The sequence below is a fragment of the Portunus trituberculatus genome, chromosome 24 (genome assembly GCF_017591435.1).
Source record: "Portunus trituberculatus isolate SZX2019 chromosome 24, ASM1759143v1, whole genome shotgun sequence".
NCBI classification, from domain to species: domain Eukaryota; kingdom Metazoa; phylum Arthropoda; class Malacostraca; order Decapoda; family Portunidae; genus Portunus; species Portunus trituberculatus.
Genome location: NC_059278.1, coordinates 5,463,884 through 5,484,220, shown reverse-complemented (window position 1 = coordinate 5,484,220; position 20,337 = coordinate 5,463,884). Strand labels below are relative to the sequence as shown.

Here is a 20,337-nt window from a genome sequence, read left to right as displayed (position 1 = left end):
TACCAAATAGGGTGGAATCAAAAGCTTTTCATCAACTCCCCTTCTCTGACTAACTGTCTTCAGTCTCTATCTCACCGCCGAAATGTTGCATCTCTTTCTATCTTTCATCGCTATTTTCATGCTAGGTGTTCTACTGATCTTGCTAATTGCATGCCTTCCCTTCTCCTGCGGCATCGCTGCACAAAGCTTTCTTCCTCTCATCCCTATTCTGTACAACTCTTTTAATGCAAGGAGTTAACCAGTACTCTCAATCATTCCTACCTTTCACTGGTAAACTCTGGAACTCCCTCCTTGCATCTGTATTTCCGACTTCCTACGACTTGTCTTCTTTTAAGAGGGAGATATTGAGGCATTTGCTCCCTAATTTTGGCTGACGGTTTTACTCTTTGTAGAGAGCCAGCACTCAAGTGGGCTTTTTTTGTCCTTGGCTGGCCCTCTTCCCTATATAAAAAAAAAACTAATACAGAGAGGTCAAAATCCCTTGGATTTTATCCTGTACCTACTTGCTGCTAGGTGAACAAGGGTTATGCGTTAAGAGGCTCTCCATCTTACTTTGCTGCGCCAGGGACTCGAACCGGGGTCTTTTCGGTTGTGGGTCGAGCGTGCTAACCAATGCACTTCGCCAGTGGTTCCCATACTTTTCTTTAGCGAGTCCAACTTGGAGGTCCCACAGTCCCTGCATACCACCTAGTTCTAGAAAACTCAATTCCAGCAAATACCAATTCATACATGATTAGAACACACAAATTAACTAACACCAAAGAACACAACTCATTTTAATGCGAGGGATGCATCTGTTTCTTCTCCACCAGCTGATCGATGTCAGATTATCTTGTGTAAGGCATAATCATTTTTTTTTTATAAAATTAATTACATCTAACTGAAAATCTCTTAAGATCGCAAAGATGCACATGTACATCATGTGCATTCACATACTATTTGTGGTATGTGCAGTGGTTGGGAAACAGTGGTTGAGAACCACTGCACTATGCTGTGTGTGTGTGTGTGTGTGTGTGTGTGTGTGTGTGTGTGTGTGTGTGTGTGTGTGTGTGTGTGTGTGTGTGTGTGTGTGTGTGTTTTCTTTTTCCTTATCATGTTTCTTCTGTACTCTTGTATTTTGTCCCCCAAAGTGTTTTGAGGCTCTTTTCTACACGAAATATTAACAGAATAATGTCACAAGGTTTCACTACTACATATTCTTCATTAGTGTGTATTTCTATTAGTATTCTTTTTTTAGGTTTGTTGTGAAAATAGAAAGATATGTTTTAACACAACCTTTCCAACCCTCAGGCGCTTCAATAATCAGGATGATGAAATTTTTCCTGACGGAGGCAACATTCCGTAAGGGTCTCACCAACTATCTGAAGACCAGGTGAGCAACTATATACACTGAGGATGCTACTCATTGTCCACGTCTATTCAACCTAAGGAAGCAAAAAAAATTGTAAATAACGAAGTTATAGATTAATCCAAATATTATGCAAAAAGAGCATTTATGGCTCTGTTTGCTGCTGTTTCTGTGGTACATTGCGTGATTCTGCCCCCATTCAGGCATTGTCCAGCTGTCCAATGTATCTGAACCTAAATTTTGAAGAAAGCAGACACCATTCTCTCCTCTTTTTTTTTTTTTTTTTTTTTTTTTTTTGCCAAAGTGCAGGTCACTGTTGTGAGTTTTGAGTATCCGAGGGCTATGTGTATTGTGTTTATCAAATTCTACTGATCTTGAAAACCACACCCGTGAGTGGTGCAAACCACAGGATTATATAATAGGTTATAGCTGTTTATCTTCTTCCTAGATTTCCACCAGTGCTATCAGAGATGGGAATCTTTTTTATGGAATATAGCATGTGTTTTCTATGGCCAAAGTCCCATCACTAGGTCACGGACTAGTCACTAGGTAGTCTAAGGAGATGCTGACCTGAGGTAACAGCAGCTGTGAGAGGAGGTTGTATCTGATGGTAGTAATATATATAAAGTCATATAAATAGGAATTATAATGTGACTTATCTGACATCAAGAAACTATAATGTGATTTACCTGACATCATGGTCATCCCTTCCATATCATACTATCTCTACATAGAGCATATGACAGTGCAGAGCAAGATGATCTGTGGGACTTTCTCACACAAGCTGCACACCAGGATTCGACACTTGCCAATGATGTCACTGTCAAGACCATCATGGACACCTGGACACTACAGATGGGCTACCCTGTTGTCAAGGTCACAAGAAGTGCTGATGGGAAATCAGCGACAGTTACACAGGTAATTACATTTAAATGACCGCAGAACAAATTAAAGAGATTTAATTTTATTAGTGTAATTCTTGCAGTGATATATAGTCTCAAACACACATCAACTTATCTACTTATTAGCATAGGAGTGCATTATCGCGATAACGATATCAGATTATTGTTTATCTAATAACTGATTTCCCGCATTATCCATTCATCAGTATCGTCTATACTTTTGGATCCAAACTTGAGCTATTCAATAATTTAGTCTTTGGAACATGAGCTTGTTGACATTTTAACTTTCAAAATCAAATGTAACTGTATTACTTAAAGTTCTTTTCATTAGAAAAGAGACAGGATAAACACTGAATTTGAATTTTTCTAAGATTTTTCTAAATTTTCTAAGATAAAGATAATAAAGATTTGGATTTATCATGTTCTTTATTGTCTTTATTCATTTTACTTGGAATATTGGTATCATCATCATGGGATAATGGAATTTTGGATTTATCAATTTGTCGATTATCAGTTACTAGGCAATGAATCTATCACCAGTTACTAATATCAATTCACTGACTTTTTTTTCGTCACCACGGCCAGCTATGCCAATCATGGTTTATGATTCATAATTGTGCTAACCCAAAATTCATGTAAATGAAATTGAAATCAGTTTGTTTCACCAGGAGCGGTTTCTGTTAAGGAAAGATGCCAACTCCACAGACACTCATGTCTACAGGTGGTGGGTGCCACTCTCCTACACCACACAGGCCACTGCTGACTTTAGCAATACAGCACCCTCCAAGTGGCTCTCAAAGACTGACTCTAAGATCACCATCCGGTCCCTCCCAGACAGTAGGCAGTGGGTGATATTCAACGTGCAGGAGACTGGTTACTATAGAGTCAACTACGATGACAACAACTGGAAACTGCTGATTGAGCAGCTCAAAGCTGATCACACCATGATCCACGTTAACAATCGTGCGCAGCTCATAGATGACGCACTCAACTTGGCACGAGCAGGTACTTTTATTCCTTTATTTCTGATCACTATAGCTCAGTCACCATCTCTACATTACATACTGTACATATTTTCACCATAATACATTTGAATGAATGAATATCTCAGTGACTTTGTTACTTGTAATGTTCTTTTTTTTTTTATTTATTTATACCATGCCGGCTTTTCACGGGAATTTATGGGCTAAAGGGGATACTTTTTTGGGGTACTTCCTATCTCAAAGCCCACCCACTAGGAAACCGTTGCCTCGAGTGAGGAAGCCCAACCTACACTCGGACCGTGGACAGGATTCGAACATGTGCACTTGGAGACCTCTCGGACCCCAAAACTTGCATGGTTCCACTGTACCACGGTGTTCATTTTCTGAAGGAGTCTAAATTTGCAGTAAATACCAGAACAAACCATACTTAATCAATAAATATTTTTCATCTCCAATAATTTTCATGTAATACAGTAAAGTAAGAGTCATAACATATATTCTTGGTAGTCCAAAACTGCTTAATCTGTTATGATATCTATGGCACATGTGTTTTTGAAAATCTATTGATTTGCTTCCTAAACTATACTTAGCAAATCTATTCCCTCATAGATTTGCTCTTTGAGCAAAACAGTTATGCTGGAGGAAATTGAACGAAGTCTACACTACCAGTCTAATCACTCCTTTAATTTCATAAACCTTACAGAAAATATGAGCATGAATGTATAATATAAAACATAAAAATGTATATCCTATGAAAAGTATGCTTTTTTTTTTGTTAAAGAAAATATCTGCTGAAATTATTCTAAGAGACAGGAGTGTTATACTCAATCAAGCATAGAATATATAAAACTTTCTACGAGATCTGAAAACGTTTCAACTGATAATGCCGTGTCTAAATGGCAACTTAAAGTTCCTGACATGAAATTCATAGAACAAATGTCTTTGTGAAAATGCATTACAAAAAGAAAAAGAAAACACCATGACTTATGAGACATACAGAACATATAGAATAAATAAATTTTGTTATGTATAAAATCATGTAGACATGATAATCAGCTTAAAATGAAAAGCAATGAAAATGAGACTGAGCAAACACAGTATCATCACTTCCGACTCCAGACAAGTAGAACTATCTGGATGCAGGCAGCTTAAGGCCAGCAGGCAAGCAGTGGATCAGCTGGTGACTAATGCTGATGATGATAATGACACTAGGTGTGTCTTTATCAGTGCCATGTACAGAACTAAACAACTGTACATCTGGCAGCAATGTTGGCGTATTCGTGGCTGTTCTTTTTTTTTTTTTTCATACCATGTGAGCTTTCACGGGAATTTAAGGGCTAAAGGGGATACTTTTTGGGATACCTCCCATCTGGAAGCCCATCCGCTAGGAAACCGTTGCCTTGAGTGAGGAAGCCCTACTATACTCAGACCGTAGACAGGATTTGCACCCGTGCGCTTGGAGATCCCTCGGACCCCAAAGTACACAGGGAGACACCAAGAAGACACCTACAACAACATGATTTTTTTTTTTTTTTTCAGGTCAGTTATCATATTCACTGCCACTGGATCTTATTTCTTATTTGAAGAAGGAAATCTTATACACACCATGGGCTACTGCTCTGGACAACTTGGAATACATTGATAAACTCTTCTCTCGTACTGGAGCTTATGGAGCTCTCAAGGTAAAAAGCAAAAAAAAATCATAATACATAAATGATTTCAAAATTGAATGCCAAATCATATTTGCTTCACAGTGACTTAATGATTTGTTATTTCTTTGTAAGAGGTATCCAATTATATTTACATAAACATATACTTATTCATAATATTATTGATATTCTAATATCAAACCACACTGATGATGAGATCAGAACTTTAAAAATATACAATCTCAGCCTCATTTTACCAAACATTCCTTTTTGCACCATTAACTATTCCATTATCTTCAGGATTTCTTTCTTAGTTTGCTTGAACCGCTGTACAAGTCTGTTGGGTTCCAAGACTCTCCAAATGACCCTCACATTGACCAGCGCAAGCGAGTAAAGATGCTCAAATGGGCCTGCAAGCTAGGTCATGAAAACTGTGTGACCCAGTCTGTCAGCCTCTTCAAACAATGGATGATGAACCCAGAGAGTGACAGGTGAAAGCATAATGAGAATGGGTATTAAATTACTTTCATGACATTGTGTGAATGGTTTTGATCTTTTAAGGAGTCCGGTGTCGTGTAAACGATATCTTTTAAATTATTTGATCTTTATACCCACACAAGGATCTCACAGATAACACAAACACAGAAAGCATTGTTGAATATAAAAATAAATAAATTATGACTTAGCTGTTATTCAGAGTGGTTGGGATTGGTGGCTGGTAGGAATCACTGGTATTCCAGACCAGTGGTCAGCTATGTTTTCATAGCTAATGCTAGCGTCTTTGCAATTATCCCGGGTTTCAAGCTTCTAAAACCTAACTTAGTGAATATAATTATCTACAGACAAGCGATAAAGTGGTGAAGATACGTCTTAAAAGGGCTGTTGATAGGCTGGTGAGAGCTGGCTACTGCTGCTGTTGAGAAGGGCAAAACAGTCAGTTTGACATGTCAGAAAACAAACGTTATATGCTGTTGGTACACTTCTACCTTTTTTATTTAATTTAATAACTAATATTTAGCATGTACTAGATTGAATTAAATTCCTTATTATTACTTTACAATTAATATACATATTACAACACAAACCAAGTATGGGTAATACCAGTGGAAATTTCCACAGAGGGACTAATATTCTTAAGATGTACCATCGCAAAATCTTCTTAATTTGTAAAATCTGGTTTTACTTATATTTATACTTACAGCGTATTCTTTCTCTCATGGAGGTCATCATATGAGATAATGTAAATCAGGAATACCAGAGATGATTACTGTATCAAATGAATCTCATGATGCACACATCCCTCTAAATTCACAATATATTCCATGTACACCTGCTTACATCCCCAACAAAAAATACCCATGCATGTACTGTTCTCATAGAGGCTAATTCTTATATTCGCACATTTCCAGCATCATCTCTCCTAACCTAAAGGATGTAGTGTATTGCACTGCCATAGCTGCAGGCAAGAAAAAGGAATGGGAATTTGCATGGAACCAATACCTCAACTCAAATGTTGGTTCTGAAAAGAACAGACTACTCAAAGCTCTCGGATGCTCCAAGAAAATCTGGATTCTGTCAAGGTGAGACTATGTTCTTCCCCCAAGACACATCATGCAATAAACAATGTATAGCACGGATGATAAGATTGTGTTTCTAATTACAGTATGCAGTGAAGAAGAGCATTTCACTATTGAAATATCGTAACTGACTGAACTGTTCAATGCTTGAAAAAGAAATAGATAAATGTTGCACACGATTATACTTACTGGCAGTCAATCAAACATGATAATGATAAAGACATGCAATAATTCCTGAAAGCCAGCAAGTGTAGCATCTAGCATGTCAATTAATAACTAGTGAACATAAAATTTTTATTCATGTTTGTAACATGAAAAATTATCTACCATTCAGCTAAATTATATAAAAAAAAAAACATAAGCATGAAATAATAAATAACCCAGACAAGTATTTTACTAGATATCTCGAGATGGCCTTCACTGAGGACTCAGGCATTCGAAAGCAAGATTCAGCCCGGGTATTCCAGTCTGTGGCAATGAATGATGTGGGGCGAGACATGGCTTGGACCTACTTGAGGGATCAGTGGCATAACATTACAGACTAGTAAGTATATCATAAAGTTTCACAACTGATAGAGTATCAGCATTCTGTACATTTCCACAGATGTGCAAAATGTGCACACATTCTTCCTTAACTAAATCCATCAGAAGCAAAAGAACATAAAACTTAATGTAGATACATCATTTAAAAACATGTACAGTATCAAACTTCTTCAGAAAATGCCTCATGAATATTTTGTGGTTTCAACATTAGAAAAGTGAGTGATACTCCACATCCATTGTATCAAATTATATTTCTCTCATTATTCTTCCATCACTTGTATCTCATGCACTTTATATTTCTACAAAGAATCATGCCAGATCCATTTTACAACTAGGCAAAAATTCCTCCATTAAAAGTCTGAAAACCTTTTAAGATCTACTAACTCTTCTTATGATTTCTTTCACCTAGACAAAATCACCTCTAATAACTTTGTTTCTTCATCTTTCTCTCATTCATTATAACCAGATGCACCACTGGTATTTCATCTATTCTTAAAGGTAAGCTCTTCATTCAAGCCTCTCCTAAAGAAAATTTAACTTAGAGAATTCAAGGCTTGTTTTTGCCTCCCATCCTCTGACTACTTCATGCTTCCAATTAAGAGTCTATGCATTTGTTCTCCGTGCCTTCGCTGGTTTTATGTAACAATTGGAAGGCTTACGGACTCGATGGTGTACCACCTACTGTTCTCCAAAACTATACTTCTGCATTTGCACCTGGCCTAGTTAAACTCTTCAAATTTTGTCAATCAACATCTTGCTGGAAGTATGCCTATATTCAACCTGTCTCTAAAAAGGGTGACCATTCTAATTCCTCAAACTACTGTCCTATCGGTTTAATTTCCTGTTTCTCCAAATTCATCTGTCTATTCTAAAAATAATAATAGAAAAAAAAAACATAATATATTATGATTTACCTTTCAGTATGGGAAGTGGCCTGTTCACTCTCCCTCGCCTGATCAAGTCTGTAACTGATGGCATGAACAAGGAGTTACAGCTTGATGAGGTAAGACAATACAGACAAATGTTTTTTATATTGTCTCTTATTTAGAAACAGTCTTAGTTACTGTTTCCATCAAGACCTGTCAAAGATTATAAACTTCACATGTTTTCATCTGTAGTATCTATATATAAGGAATAAGAAACTGTGATTTGGGAATTAATGTTTGGTGTTCACTTGCAGCTCAAACAGTTCCAGTCAGCCAACAAAAACCACTTGGGTACCGCCAAGCGTGCCCTAGCCCAGGCTATTGAACGAACTCAGAACAACATTGAATGGATGAATAAAAATGGCCCAGAGATCATTCAATGGCTAGCAGATAATGGTTACTCATCAGAGCTCAGGAGTGATTAAGTGTGTGTGTGTGTGTGTGTGTGTGTGTGTGTGTGTGTGTGTGTGTGTGTGTGTGTGTGCGCGCGCGCGCGAGCATTATTAAAGTGTGGGTATGGCATATATCTTACTCATTCCAGTTTCATCTTCCTTATATCATATGTTCTAGTATTCTTATAGACACCTTTAATGATAGCTATTTTGTTTATCTCTATATATTAGGAGTCATGTTTCTGATTTGGGGCGTTCGCTATAGTGAGGAAAAATACCAGATTCACAAGCCAACTTGATTTTACACATAAAAGTCACATATCATCTTGGGATGAATGCTATTTTTCCCCTTTCTATATGACCTTACTATTCCTATCTATGCTATACAATTATCATACCAATATCATATATATATATATATATATATATATATATATATATATATATATATATATATATATATATATATATATATATATATCAAGCCACATATGAATGAAACAACCATGTTTTGCTGCAACATCTTAGTGGGACACTGGTGAAAATTGTCTATTTACAACATGTCTCCTAACGTTTACCTGTGTTGGCGCTTATTCCTAAGTTGCCGTTTTCTTCATTGGAAATACAATCCAACCTTGGTTCTTTCCTAATATTTCCATGCCATTAACCACAGCACATGCATCGACAAGTCTCTGGTATCGGCTAGTTCTTCGTCTCCACGTGGTTTTGGCCATTACAATATCCTGGCAGCACGGATACTACTTGGGGATTTGCCAGATAAAACATTAGTCCCTGTATGAATCAGTGGGAAAAATGTTTCAAACTAAATGTGTGGCAGGAGACATCACCAAGAACCTAGCCGTGAGTAATACTATTCTGCTGAGAGCACAAATACACGTGCAACAAGATCCCATGGATGCTATTGGTATAAACTCTTAAGATCAATGTTTTATGACATACAAGTACAGAACATCAAACTGTAACACATTAGGTGGTTGTAGAATGTGCATCCCAAGCATTGATCGAGTCTTACATTAAAACTCAACCTATAGCAAACGCCCCAAATTATATATATATATATATATATATATATATATATATATATATATATATATATATATATATATATATATATATATATATATATATATATATATATATATATATATATATATATATATATATATATATATATATATATATATATATATATATATATATATATATATATATATATATATATATATATATATATTACTACAGGAACCCTTTTTCTCACTTAATTTTTTTTTCTTTCAAAGTACATGTCACATTCATTCATTTTGTTCACCTGGAGGAAAAGATCAATATTAATAAGAGAACAAAGAAAATGGAAGACATCGCACTATGTACAAATAAAAAAAGAAAAAAAAGTTGAGAGGTCGTCTAAAAATATATTCTAATTTTTCAATGCTCATGAATTACCCATTAGACATAACAAAACACTTACCGAAAATCAAGCTGTACTGCAGTTCTATTTCTTTTAGAGGAAAGACACACACACACACACACACACACACACACACACACACACACACACACACACACACACACACATAGAAGAGAGAGGGGATCTGATACAAGTTTATAAATTGATTAACGGAATGGATCAAGTGGATAATGAGAAACTAATCCTGAGAGAAGAATATGACATTAGAAGCACAAGATCGCATAGTAAGAAACTGAGGAAGGGAAGATGTCTGAGAGATGTTAAAAAATATAGTTTCCCGCAAATATGTGTTGAGACTTGGAACAGTTTGAGAGAGGAAGTGGCATCAGCAATGAGTGTGCATAGTTTTAAAGAAAAATTGGATAAGTGTAGATATGGAGACGGGGCCACACGAGCATAAAGCTCAGGCCCTGTAAAACTACAACTAGGTAAATACACATCAATGGTGAAATTAATTACATGGGGAGGCGGCAGCGTAGTGGATAAGGTGGTGAGCGTGGGATCGGGCAGACGTCCACGAGTAGGTTCGAATCCCACCACGTACGGCCTACTTACTTTACCATTTGTCGAGTGGTTTAAAGTTACCTACATATCACCATGATAGCCAGGCTCTAGGTGGTTACACCTAGAGATGGTGATATGGGTACCACTATAAATAAAATTGTCAGCGTCACTAAGGGGTTGAAGCTTAAAAGCGCTTCCAATACTCTTCAAATTACCTACAGGCGCCATAAGCCAGGACACACACACACACACATACACAATGGAACAGAGAAAACGCGTTTTTCACAATTGAGTAATTTTGCATATTTCAAAGATAAGCAAATCTCAATCACATCAAATAAAAGGCTATTTCTATATTAAAAACAAACAAATAAACAAACAAACATGACTTGAAAAGTGATTTGGAATATACTAATAAACAAACATGCCTTGAAACGTGATTAGGAATATACTAAGTCAAGTGACGTACCTTTTGCCGGTGTATGGATGCAAATTTGGAGCTTCTCCTCAAAGTTCTGCATTGTTTTCTGCAACATTTCATCTGGTAAAGCTTCGACTTCTTAATTAATGGGTAGTTTCAGTTCTTCGATTGTGCACGTTTTTATTTTCCGTGTACGCTGTTGACGGTATTAACATGAAGTCGCAAATTGATTGATCAAGAAGGCATAGGAAAAAATATCGACAAGCTTTAACTGTATAATATATATTTTGAATCTCGTGGATAAGTTCAACTTCTAACATATCATGCAGGAAGAACAATGTTTCAATATCACAAAAAAAAAAAAAAAACTTCCAGATGTATATCATTTTGACTCCTCTTTATTTTGTGAATTTAATGTTTATTTCCTCCATATAATGTGCTATCATGTCACTCAAATTTACCATTAATGCACCCTTCTTATTATTTCATAATGTTGTAGATAATTACATTTTCCAAAATGCTAATAAGCACCGAGGAGCGGATGGCGAGCACTGTCACTTTGCCGATGCCAGGCTACCGAGGCGAGGTGAAGTCATGGCAGAGTCAACCATGCAGATCAAATATCCATGGTAGCATTGCCTTCCACTTTAAAAGCTGTGCCATCACAATTATCAAAAATTTCCTCAGACATGGTGCATGGCACAACGTATGATAATAAAAAATTTAGGCGCAAGGCAGTCAGTGATGGTCGTCATCGACTATGCCATCAGGGTACTGCGATGGCAGGCAGGAATTTTACAAACTCCCTTATTGAAGCCAAAATCAAACCCACACAGACAAAAACACACAATACATAGCAGAATAAAAATAAGGTACATTGGCATAACTATTGTTCTCAGTATGTACTATAAAGGGCACCACTCTTTAAAACCCCGTTGAGATAACATACCACAGTGCAGAGACGATAAGAAACAAATGACACTGACAAGCAGTGAAGGCTGCACAACGAGTTTAGGGACGTTCTTAGCATGGAAAGGCGTGTTGTCAAAACTGGACAAACAAGTCCACGAACAACCCTGAGTTGCTTTTCATTAACAACGGAAATAATTATTTTTCATATGGTTTTTAATCCAAATTCATACCGATGTGTGCCTCTGCATCTTGATGTTTCTCACAATTTTCTTTCCTTCTTCGCATGCACACACGCACATACATGTTATTTTTTTTCTTTTAAGTGTAAAGCAAAGAAGAGACAACAAAGAGGCACCAATGTGTCGACACCACGACCAAGCAGCTGAGTGACCACACAGAAGTGAATACCTCGTGTATATAATCTCTGCGCTCCCTGCATTCAGTAGAAGGAAATGTAAATCGGTTTGGACTGACATGGCCAATGCATAGTAAGAATTTCGTAGTGGCAAAGATATACAAAAGTGAGCATGGATGGGTTTATCTGACATATACATTTGACATAGAGTAACACGAGTTGAAAGAGAGAGAGAGAGAGAGAGAGAGAGAGAGAGAGAGAGAGAGAGAGAGAGAGAGAGAGAGACATTCCTATTTTTACAAACATAGCAGACGATTGGCTCTTGTGAGTGGCTCGGAGTCGATGTTAAGCAAGTGAATTGCATGTAACAGGTATGAACATTAAGATGGAATGTTGCTCTGTTTCATCAGAAATGTTACACAAGTCCCAAGGTTGAACTCCTAGCTTCTTCCTTCTCTTGCACTTTTCGCTCCTTCTCATATCTTAACTGTAACGTTGTGTCATCTTTTACCGCTATTTATCATTGAACTATTGGATTTACCGTCTTATTACTATTAGTTACCTTCAGCGAGTGCTGTGCAGGTGATGGTGCGTCCTCTGACAAAACCACCAAACAATCCAACAACCACTTTGAAACTGCACAAAAACCGATACTTATCATATCAAATTCAAGTACCATATAGTATTACGTGTATATTTACACTGTTCCCTATTAAAGTACTATGTTCCGAGTTATATATATCGTTCTTGTTGACTACTTGTTGTTCAATGACAATTAGTCAGCAAAGATTTATTTCATATTATATATACGTATAACTCTTATGGGGTGAGGGTTAGCGAGGGGTTCTAGATCAAGTTAAGACGGCAAGAGGCAGAAAGAAATCACACACATATTACTTTAGTTCAACTCACACTTGGGAGTACAGAGCATAAACCAGTCGCATCCCTTAGGGCATGTATAATGAATGCATGGCCTGAATCAAAGTAATCTGTACTCCGTGGCATAGCATTTCTCATTATTTTGCAAAGCATGACTTCCTCTTACGCATCACAACAAAATAATTAAATTTTGGTTTTGTTTAACACAAAAAGATAGTTAACACAGACTTCAAGTTTTACAGCTATCTCCAAGTTCGCAATTTTGAAGCAAGTTTTATCAGAAAATAGTTTTCATGATTTTTCGGACTTCCCAATTTCAAGTTTCTTTCTTTTTCTTCTATCGCTAGTTGCCAAGAAAACACAAAATATGCTGATTTTATTATGCAGAGTAGCCTATGTTAATTGACGAAAGTATTTTATGATGAGATTATCGTCTGCTAATGATGAAATGTCATTTCTCTCTCTCTCTCTCTCTCTCTCTCTCTCTCTCTCTCTCTCTCTCTATATATATATATATATATATATATATATATATATATATATATATATATATATATACAGAGAGAGAGAGAGAGAGAGAGAGAGAGAGAGAGAGAGAGAGAGAGAGAGAGAGAGAGAGAGAGAGAGAGAGAGAGAGAGAGAGAGAGAGAGAGAGAGAGAGAGAGAGAGAGAGAGAGAGGGGGGGGGGAGGGGGTTGAAGAAAAGCCGCAATAAAATCATTTCAATTCAAACACTTGTGACTTTTCGTGACAGACGTAATTCCATCCTCAGATACTGAAACACGTGCAGAGAGTGAGTGAGAGAAACGTGTACACCCTCCAAAGATATCCAGAACAAAAAGATTCTGGATAACGAAAACTCCTCTTATGTACCCTAGTCCTGGCACCGATACCTATCAACACCTGCCTGATCCACACAATTTTAATAGAAGCAAATTTTTTTTTCTAATCTCTCTCTCTCTCTCTCTCTCTCTCTCTCTCTCTATATATATATATATATATATATATATATATATATATATATATATATATATATATATATATATATATATATATATATATATATATATATGGGAAGAAAACGAAGGAGTATTCCACTGACACGAAAACACTATTTTCTCACAACGGTACACACCTGCCGGCTGAGTAAAGTATATATACTTCCTTCCTTCCTTGTGGTCATCGGCCTTACCTGAAGGTCATGAGAAAAAAAATAGTTGCAGAAAATCGTGTGAGGACTGACCCGAAAGTTTCTCATGGATATAATCTTATCAAAGGGCAGGAGGAGGAGGAGGAGGAGGAGGAGGAGGAGGAGGAACATAAGAACATAAGAAAAGAGGGAAGCTGCAAGAGGCCGCCAGGCCTACACGTGGCAGTTCCCGTATGATTAAAGCTACCTAATTCAATCTATCATCTCCATCCATAAATTTATCTAATCTTCTTTTAAAGCTCCCTATTGACTCAGCCCTGACTACATAACTACAGAGTCTGTTCCACTCATCAACCACTCTTTTTGAAAACCTGTTTCTTCCCATATCTTTCCTAAACCTGAATTTTTCAAGTTTAAACCAGTTATTTCTGGTTCTGTACCCCACTGGGCAGGAGGAGGAGGAGGAGGAGGAGTTAATATAAAAAAAATCAAACATACACCGTTCATACACATATATACTATACTTTAAGCAATGTTCCTATAAGAGGAAGACAAAGCAAGCCGAGCGCTCTGTCCTTCCATTCTGCGCGCATCATTAAAAAGTGCCTCAGTGAAAGAAAGCGAAAGCGAGAACCTCCTTGTCATCACTTTTATTCCTTGTATGGTCTTGTTTTGACCATTCTTAATCTCAGCCTCGTAAGTAGCCTACGAGTACAAGTATGCACTAGAATGCAATGTAACTATATATATATATATATATATATATATATATATATATATATATATATATATATATATATATATATATATATATATATTAGATTCTTCTTATTTTTACTCATTGTCATTATCGTTATCATTGTTATTATTATTATTATTATTATTATTATTAATTATTATTATTATTATCATCATCATCATCATCATGTTACTTTGATCGTTAACAGCTTTGTCTCATCTATTCTCTTTACCAAGACGTCAAGCTGGTGTACGGATATAGATTTTCAACAGTATCCCTCATAATACTCTAATAGATGAAATCCAACTGAGAAAGAAGGAAAAACAAATAACTTTTTTTTAGGGGGAATACCCAAAACTGTACAAAGCAAACAGGTTCGGATCATGGAGGTCGATGAATCTGCAGTCTCGGTAACCTGCGGCAAGAAAAACAGTTGTTACAGTAGGGAAGGAAAGATAATATTGCTGAGCGTCTTCTTGGTTTACGATTTCCCAGTGGAGGTCGTTGACTTTTGTACTAAACGTGTACGAAACTACGTAGACCCAGAGCGCAAGACAAGGACCTGTTCTGCTGCTGAGGAACAGTGTGTGTTTCACTGTTTGATCTGCTGCAGTCTCTGACGAGACAGCCAGACGTTACCCTACGGAACAAGCTCAGAGCTCATTATTTGTGATCTTCGGTGTGTGTATTTACCTAGTTGTATTTACCTAGTTGTAGTTTTACAGGGCCTGGGCTTTATGCTCGTGTGGTCCCGTCTCCATATCTACACTTATCCAATTTTTCTTTAAAACTATGTACACTCTTTGCTGATACCACTTCCTCACTCAAACTGTTCCAAGTCTCAACACATCTTTGCGGGAAACTAAATTTTTTAACATCTCTCAGACATCGTCCCTTCCTTAGTTTCTTACTATGCGATCTTGTGCTTCTAAAGTCATATTCTTCTCTCAGGATCAGTTTCTCATTATCCACTTCATCCATTCCGTTAATCAATTTATAAACTTGTATCAGATCCCTCTCTCTTCTCTGCTCCAAGGTTGGTAGATCCATTGCCTTTAGTCTCTCCTCATATGCCATCCCTTTAAATTCTGGAACCATTCTTGTAGCCATTTTTGTAGTCTCTCTAATTTTCTTATGTGTTTCTTTTATGGGGAGTCCACACAACTCCTGCATATTCCAATCTAGGTCTTATTTTAGTACTTATCAATTTCTTCATCATTTCCTTGTCCATATAGTGAAATGCTACTCCAATATTCCTTAGCAAATTATACGTCTCTCTGAAAATTCTATCAATATGGCTAACGGTTGATTATTTTCTTCCATTGTCACTCCCAAGTCCTTTTCCTTTTTACTTTTTCTAGTTCTACTCCATCTCCCATCTTATAGATTCCCACTGGTCGTCTTTCACTTTTTCCCATTTCCATGACATGGCTTTTGTCCACATTGAATTCCATCTCCCATTTTTGCTCCATTTCCAGATCTTGTTTAAGTCTTCCTGTAGTATTTCACAATCCTCTTTTGTTTAATGACTCTGCACAGTTTCGCATCGTCCGCAAACAGATTTATGTAGCTGTTCACTCCTCTGGCATGTCATTTATATATACGAGAAAAGTATTGGTGCCAATACTGACCCCTGTGGCACTCCGCTGTCTACTGTTCTCCACTTGGACTTCATATCTTTAACTATCGTCCTTATTTCTCTCCCCTTAAGTAATTCTTCATCCATCTCAATGTGCTTCCTTTTAAGCCACCCTTCTCCTCTAACTTCCATAGTAATCTTTCATGTGGCACTTTATCAAAAGCCTTTTTTAGATCTAAATAAATACAGTCAACCCATCCTCTCTCTCTTGTACTTTATCAACTATTCTAGAGTAGAAACTCAATAAATTTGTCACACATGACCGACCTTTTCTAAAACCAAATTGGCTATTTGATAATATTTTGTTGTCTTCAAGAAACTCGATCCATTGCTTCTTTATTACTTTTTCACACATCTTGCATATTACACTAGTTAGTGATACCGGCCTGTAATTTAAAGGTTCTTCCTTCCTTCCGCTCTTATATATGGGAACCACCTCAGCTCTTTTCCACTCCACTGGCACTGTTCCATTTTCTATTGAGCATTTTATGATGTTGTATATTGGACTTGCTAGTTCTTCCCTACATTCTTTCAGTATTCTGCCTGAGACTTCATCCGGTCCCATTGCCTTTTCCTCATCCAATTCCGTCATCAACTTTTTATTTCAAGCTTGGTTACTTTAATCTCTTTCATATAGACAGTCTCTATTACCCTGTGGTCTTTCAAATTTGGATTCCTTAGTAAAGACCTCATGAAATTTACTATTTAACAGTTCTGCCATACTTTTGGGTCTTCCACCATTCCGTTTTCTCCTTTTAACCTTTCTATTGTTTCTTTTTGTCTTATTTTTCCATTTATGAATCTGTAGAACAATTTTGGTTGTTCCTTACATTTTTCGACAATGTCCTTTTCATAGTTCTTTTCTTCTTCCTTTCTCACCTTAGCATATTCATTTCTTGCTGTTTTGAAGTTTTCCTTATTTTCTGGATTTCTGTTTCTTCTCCACCTTTTCCATGCTCCATCTCGTTTCTCCTTTGCCCTAGCACATCTTGCATTAAACCAATCTTTCTTTCCTTCTTCTTTAGGTCTATATTTCGGAACATATTCCCTGACCCCAGTTTTGTATATTTCCAAAAATAAGTTATATTTCTCTTGAACCGTTAATGAGTTTTCCATCTCCTCCCAGTTTACGTTTTAAAATAGTTCTTGAGATTCTCAATATCAGCCTTTCTGTAATTTAATCGGTCTCCTTTGTATGATTCATCTCTATCTTCCTTTCCTTCTTCTATATCCATCTCTAATATTACATGGTCACTCTTTCCCAATGGGCACTTGTATCTTATATCATCGTTAATTGGTATATCCCTTGTAAAAACTAGGTCTAATCTTGCCGGCTCATCGTTTCCTCTGAATCTTGTGTTTTCCTTTACTCTTTGGACCATCAAATTATCTATCATTAGGTTCAGGAATCTATCTCCCCAGGCATCTTCCCCCATACCACTTTCATAATTTTCCCAGTCTACCTCCTTACAGTTGAAATCTCCTACCAATATCACTTTTCTCCTTTCCTTAATGATTCTTGTAAGACTCCTTATTGTGTCATCTATCATGTCTCTATATTCTTGGTTAGTCCATGAGTTTGTTTTGGTGGCACATATGTTCCAATGATTGTTAACTCCTTTTTGTTAATATGCATCTTAACATACAGTATTTCTGATTTTCCTTCCCCAAACTCCACTTGATTTACCACTATCTCCTTCCTTAACATCATCATGACTCCTCCTCCTCCTTTACCCACTCTGTCTCTCCTCCATATATTATACCTTTTATCTATGTCTATTTTTATTGCCTCATTTAACTTTGTTTCCACCAGGCATACAATATCTGGTTCTTCTTTCTTTATGTAATCTCTTAATTCTAATTTACTAGATAAAATCCCATCTATGTTTGTATACATCATTTTTAATCTCTTGTTCTTATCATTTTTAGTTAAACTTGCTCCATTCTTTTCTCTTCTTTCTCTTTTATATACCAAAAAAATGCCTTCTTCTCCTCCTCTGACCTTTCATTATTTTTTTCTCTTGCTTCTGCCACCAGTTCATTGTGTCTCTTCCTTTCCTCCTCGTTTCTATTTTTCTTTATATATATATATATATATATATATATATATATATATATATATATATATATATATATATATATATATATATATATATATATATCTTTGCAACCTTCTGTTTCTCTGAGTTTCGTTTTTCTATATAGTACTTCTTCTGCTGCTGCTTGTGATTTTAGTAATATCTTAATTGGTCTCACTGTTCCTTCTTGATATGGTCCCATTCTATGGATTTCTTCTACTTCCTCTTCTAAGTTCTGTCTATCCTCGTCATTCAGATGTTTTAGTAGGTCTTTTACTGATTTCATTTCGTCTTTTTCCCTTCTTGGTCTATATTTAACATTTTTTCTTTCAGTCCAAAAATAATTACACTTCTTTTTTCCGCAATTTCTCTTACTAAATTTTCTTTTTTCTTGAGGACTCCTATCATTTTGCTTGTCATATTTTCATCTCTTTCTTTTAACTGTTCTTGAAATACTTCTTGAAATGATTCCTTGTCTTTCTTATCTTGGATTCTCCATGCTTGTACTTCTTTTTTAATCACGTCTTGTACTCTTTCTTCTTCTTTGTTAACTAGATCTTTTAGCTTTTCTTTTTCTTTCTCGGCTTTACCGAGTCCTTCTTCCATCAATTTCTTATACTAGTTCACTATTTGGACTTTTAATTCTTCATTTTCGGTTCTTAGCCTAGTTTCGTTTTCTTCCACTCTTTTTATCCTTTCTTTCAATTTCTGGAGCTCTTTATCCTGTTCTTCATTCTCTTTCATTCCCATACTCTCCTTTATCAATTTATCTAATTTACGTTCGATAGTTAAGACTCTATCAAATAGTGAAGTTTGCGCCGTATCAAAGCCTTCAAATTCTCCTCCTCCCTCACCAACATTGTCATCATCAGCTTTCATTCTTTCCCTTGTCACATACCTGCATTTAGATGGAATATCTTTCTCACTCATTATTATTTAACACTGTATTCATGAAAAAAAAATGAGTCCACACTTATCGCCCAGGCCACTGTAAACCCAAACAAAGGTAGTGAAGATCAGCTGATTCTCGGGAGCGACGGTATTGCGTCCTTCCTCTACCGCGTCTCGTGTGTGTGTGTGTGTGTGTGTTTGTGTTTCAGATGGGTAGCTTATTGTGTGTGTGCATAGGAAATCCAAATTTCGATTGTTCATTCATAAAAGCAAAGTTTAAATCTGTTTCGTATGAAGTCAGGTAATTGCGGAGTTAGCAATTGGTTGAATTTCCGATGGTCGCGGAATGTTTTAAACAGGACTCAGTATAAGCTCCTTCACTTCTGTGGAGATGCATTTTTAAAATCGCCTCTCGGGATTAATTTTGAAGTAGTGTATGCTACGATACATCAATCCCAAGTGTTCATCTAACAATATCCACGTGGTTTGATGATGTACACGCAACGGAACAGTTATTATATAAGTTATAAGTAGCTCGTACTTAGTGCTATCACATTTATTTCTAATCTCATGCTACATATTTAGTTAGATTGAAACATTTTCACAGCTTTCTGCAAAAAATAATGTTTTATCTAGGCAATACAGAAAAGAACAGAGCCAGTATTAATTTTCTGCTGTGATATTGTGACGGCTGAGACTATGCTGAGAGAGAGAGAGAGAGAGAGAGAGAGAGAGAGAGAGAGAGAGAGAGAGAGAGAGAGAGAGAGAGAGAGAGAAATGAGTTTGCATGTGTTATTGTAAAACATCGGTATATTCATGATCTGTGGTTAATTACACGAACATACCATGAAAAAAGAGCTGTGGAAGAATGAGTTTAATTCTAAAGAAAACAGCAACTCTGACAAAGGCGGGAGTTAAAATATCAACAAGCAATTTTCATCGGTGTCTTGCAAAGATTCAG

General features: G+C 36.5%; 1 protein-coding gene across 1 annotated transcript in view; it reads left to right on the top strand.

Moving 5' to 3' along the window:
* Nucleotides 1-20,337, top strand: part of LOC123508475 — a 67,878-nt gene that overhangs the window by 12,741 nt on the left and 34,800 nt on the right. Inside the window, exons 6-14 of the mRNA XM_045262226.1 lie at nucleotides 1,291-1,372; nucleotides 2,083-2,266; nucleotides 2,919-3,255; nucleotides 4,773-4,915; nucleotides 5,183-5,373; nucleotides 6,292-6,462; nucleotides 6,860-7,003; nucleotides 7,924-8,005; nucleotides 8,183-8,351. Coding sequence (XP_045118161.1) covers nucleotides 1,291-1,372; nucleotides 2,083-2,266; nucleotides 2,919-3,255; nucleotides 4,773-4,915; nucleotides 5,183-5,373; nucleotides 6,292-6,462; nucleotides 6,860-7,003; nucleotides 7,924-8,005; nucleotides 8,183-8,351 — 1,503 coding nt within the window. The remainder of the gene's footprint in view (nucleotides 1-1,290; nucleotides 1,373-2,082; nucleotides 2,267-2,918; nucleotides 3,256-4,772; nucleotides 4,916-5,182; nucleotides 5,374-6,291; nucleotides 6,463-6,859; nucleotides 7,004-7,923; nucleotides 8,006-8,182; nucleotides 8,352-20,337) is intronic.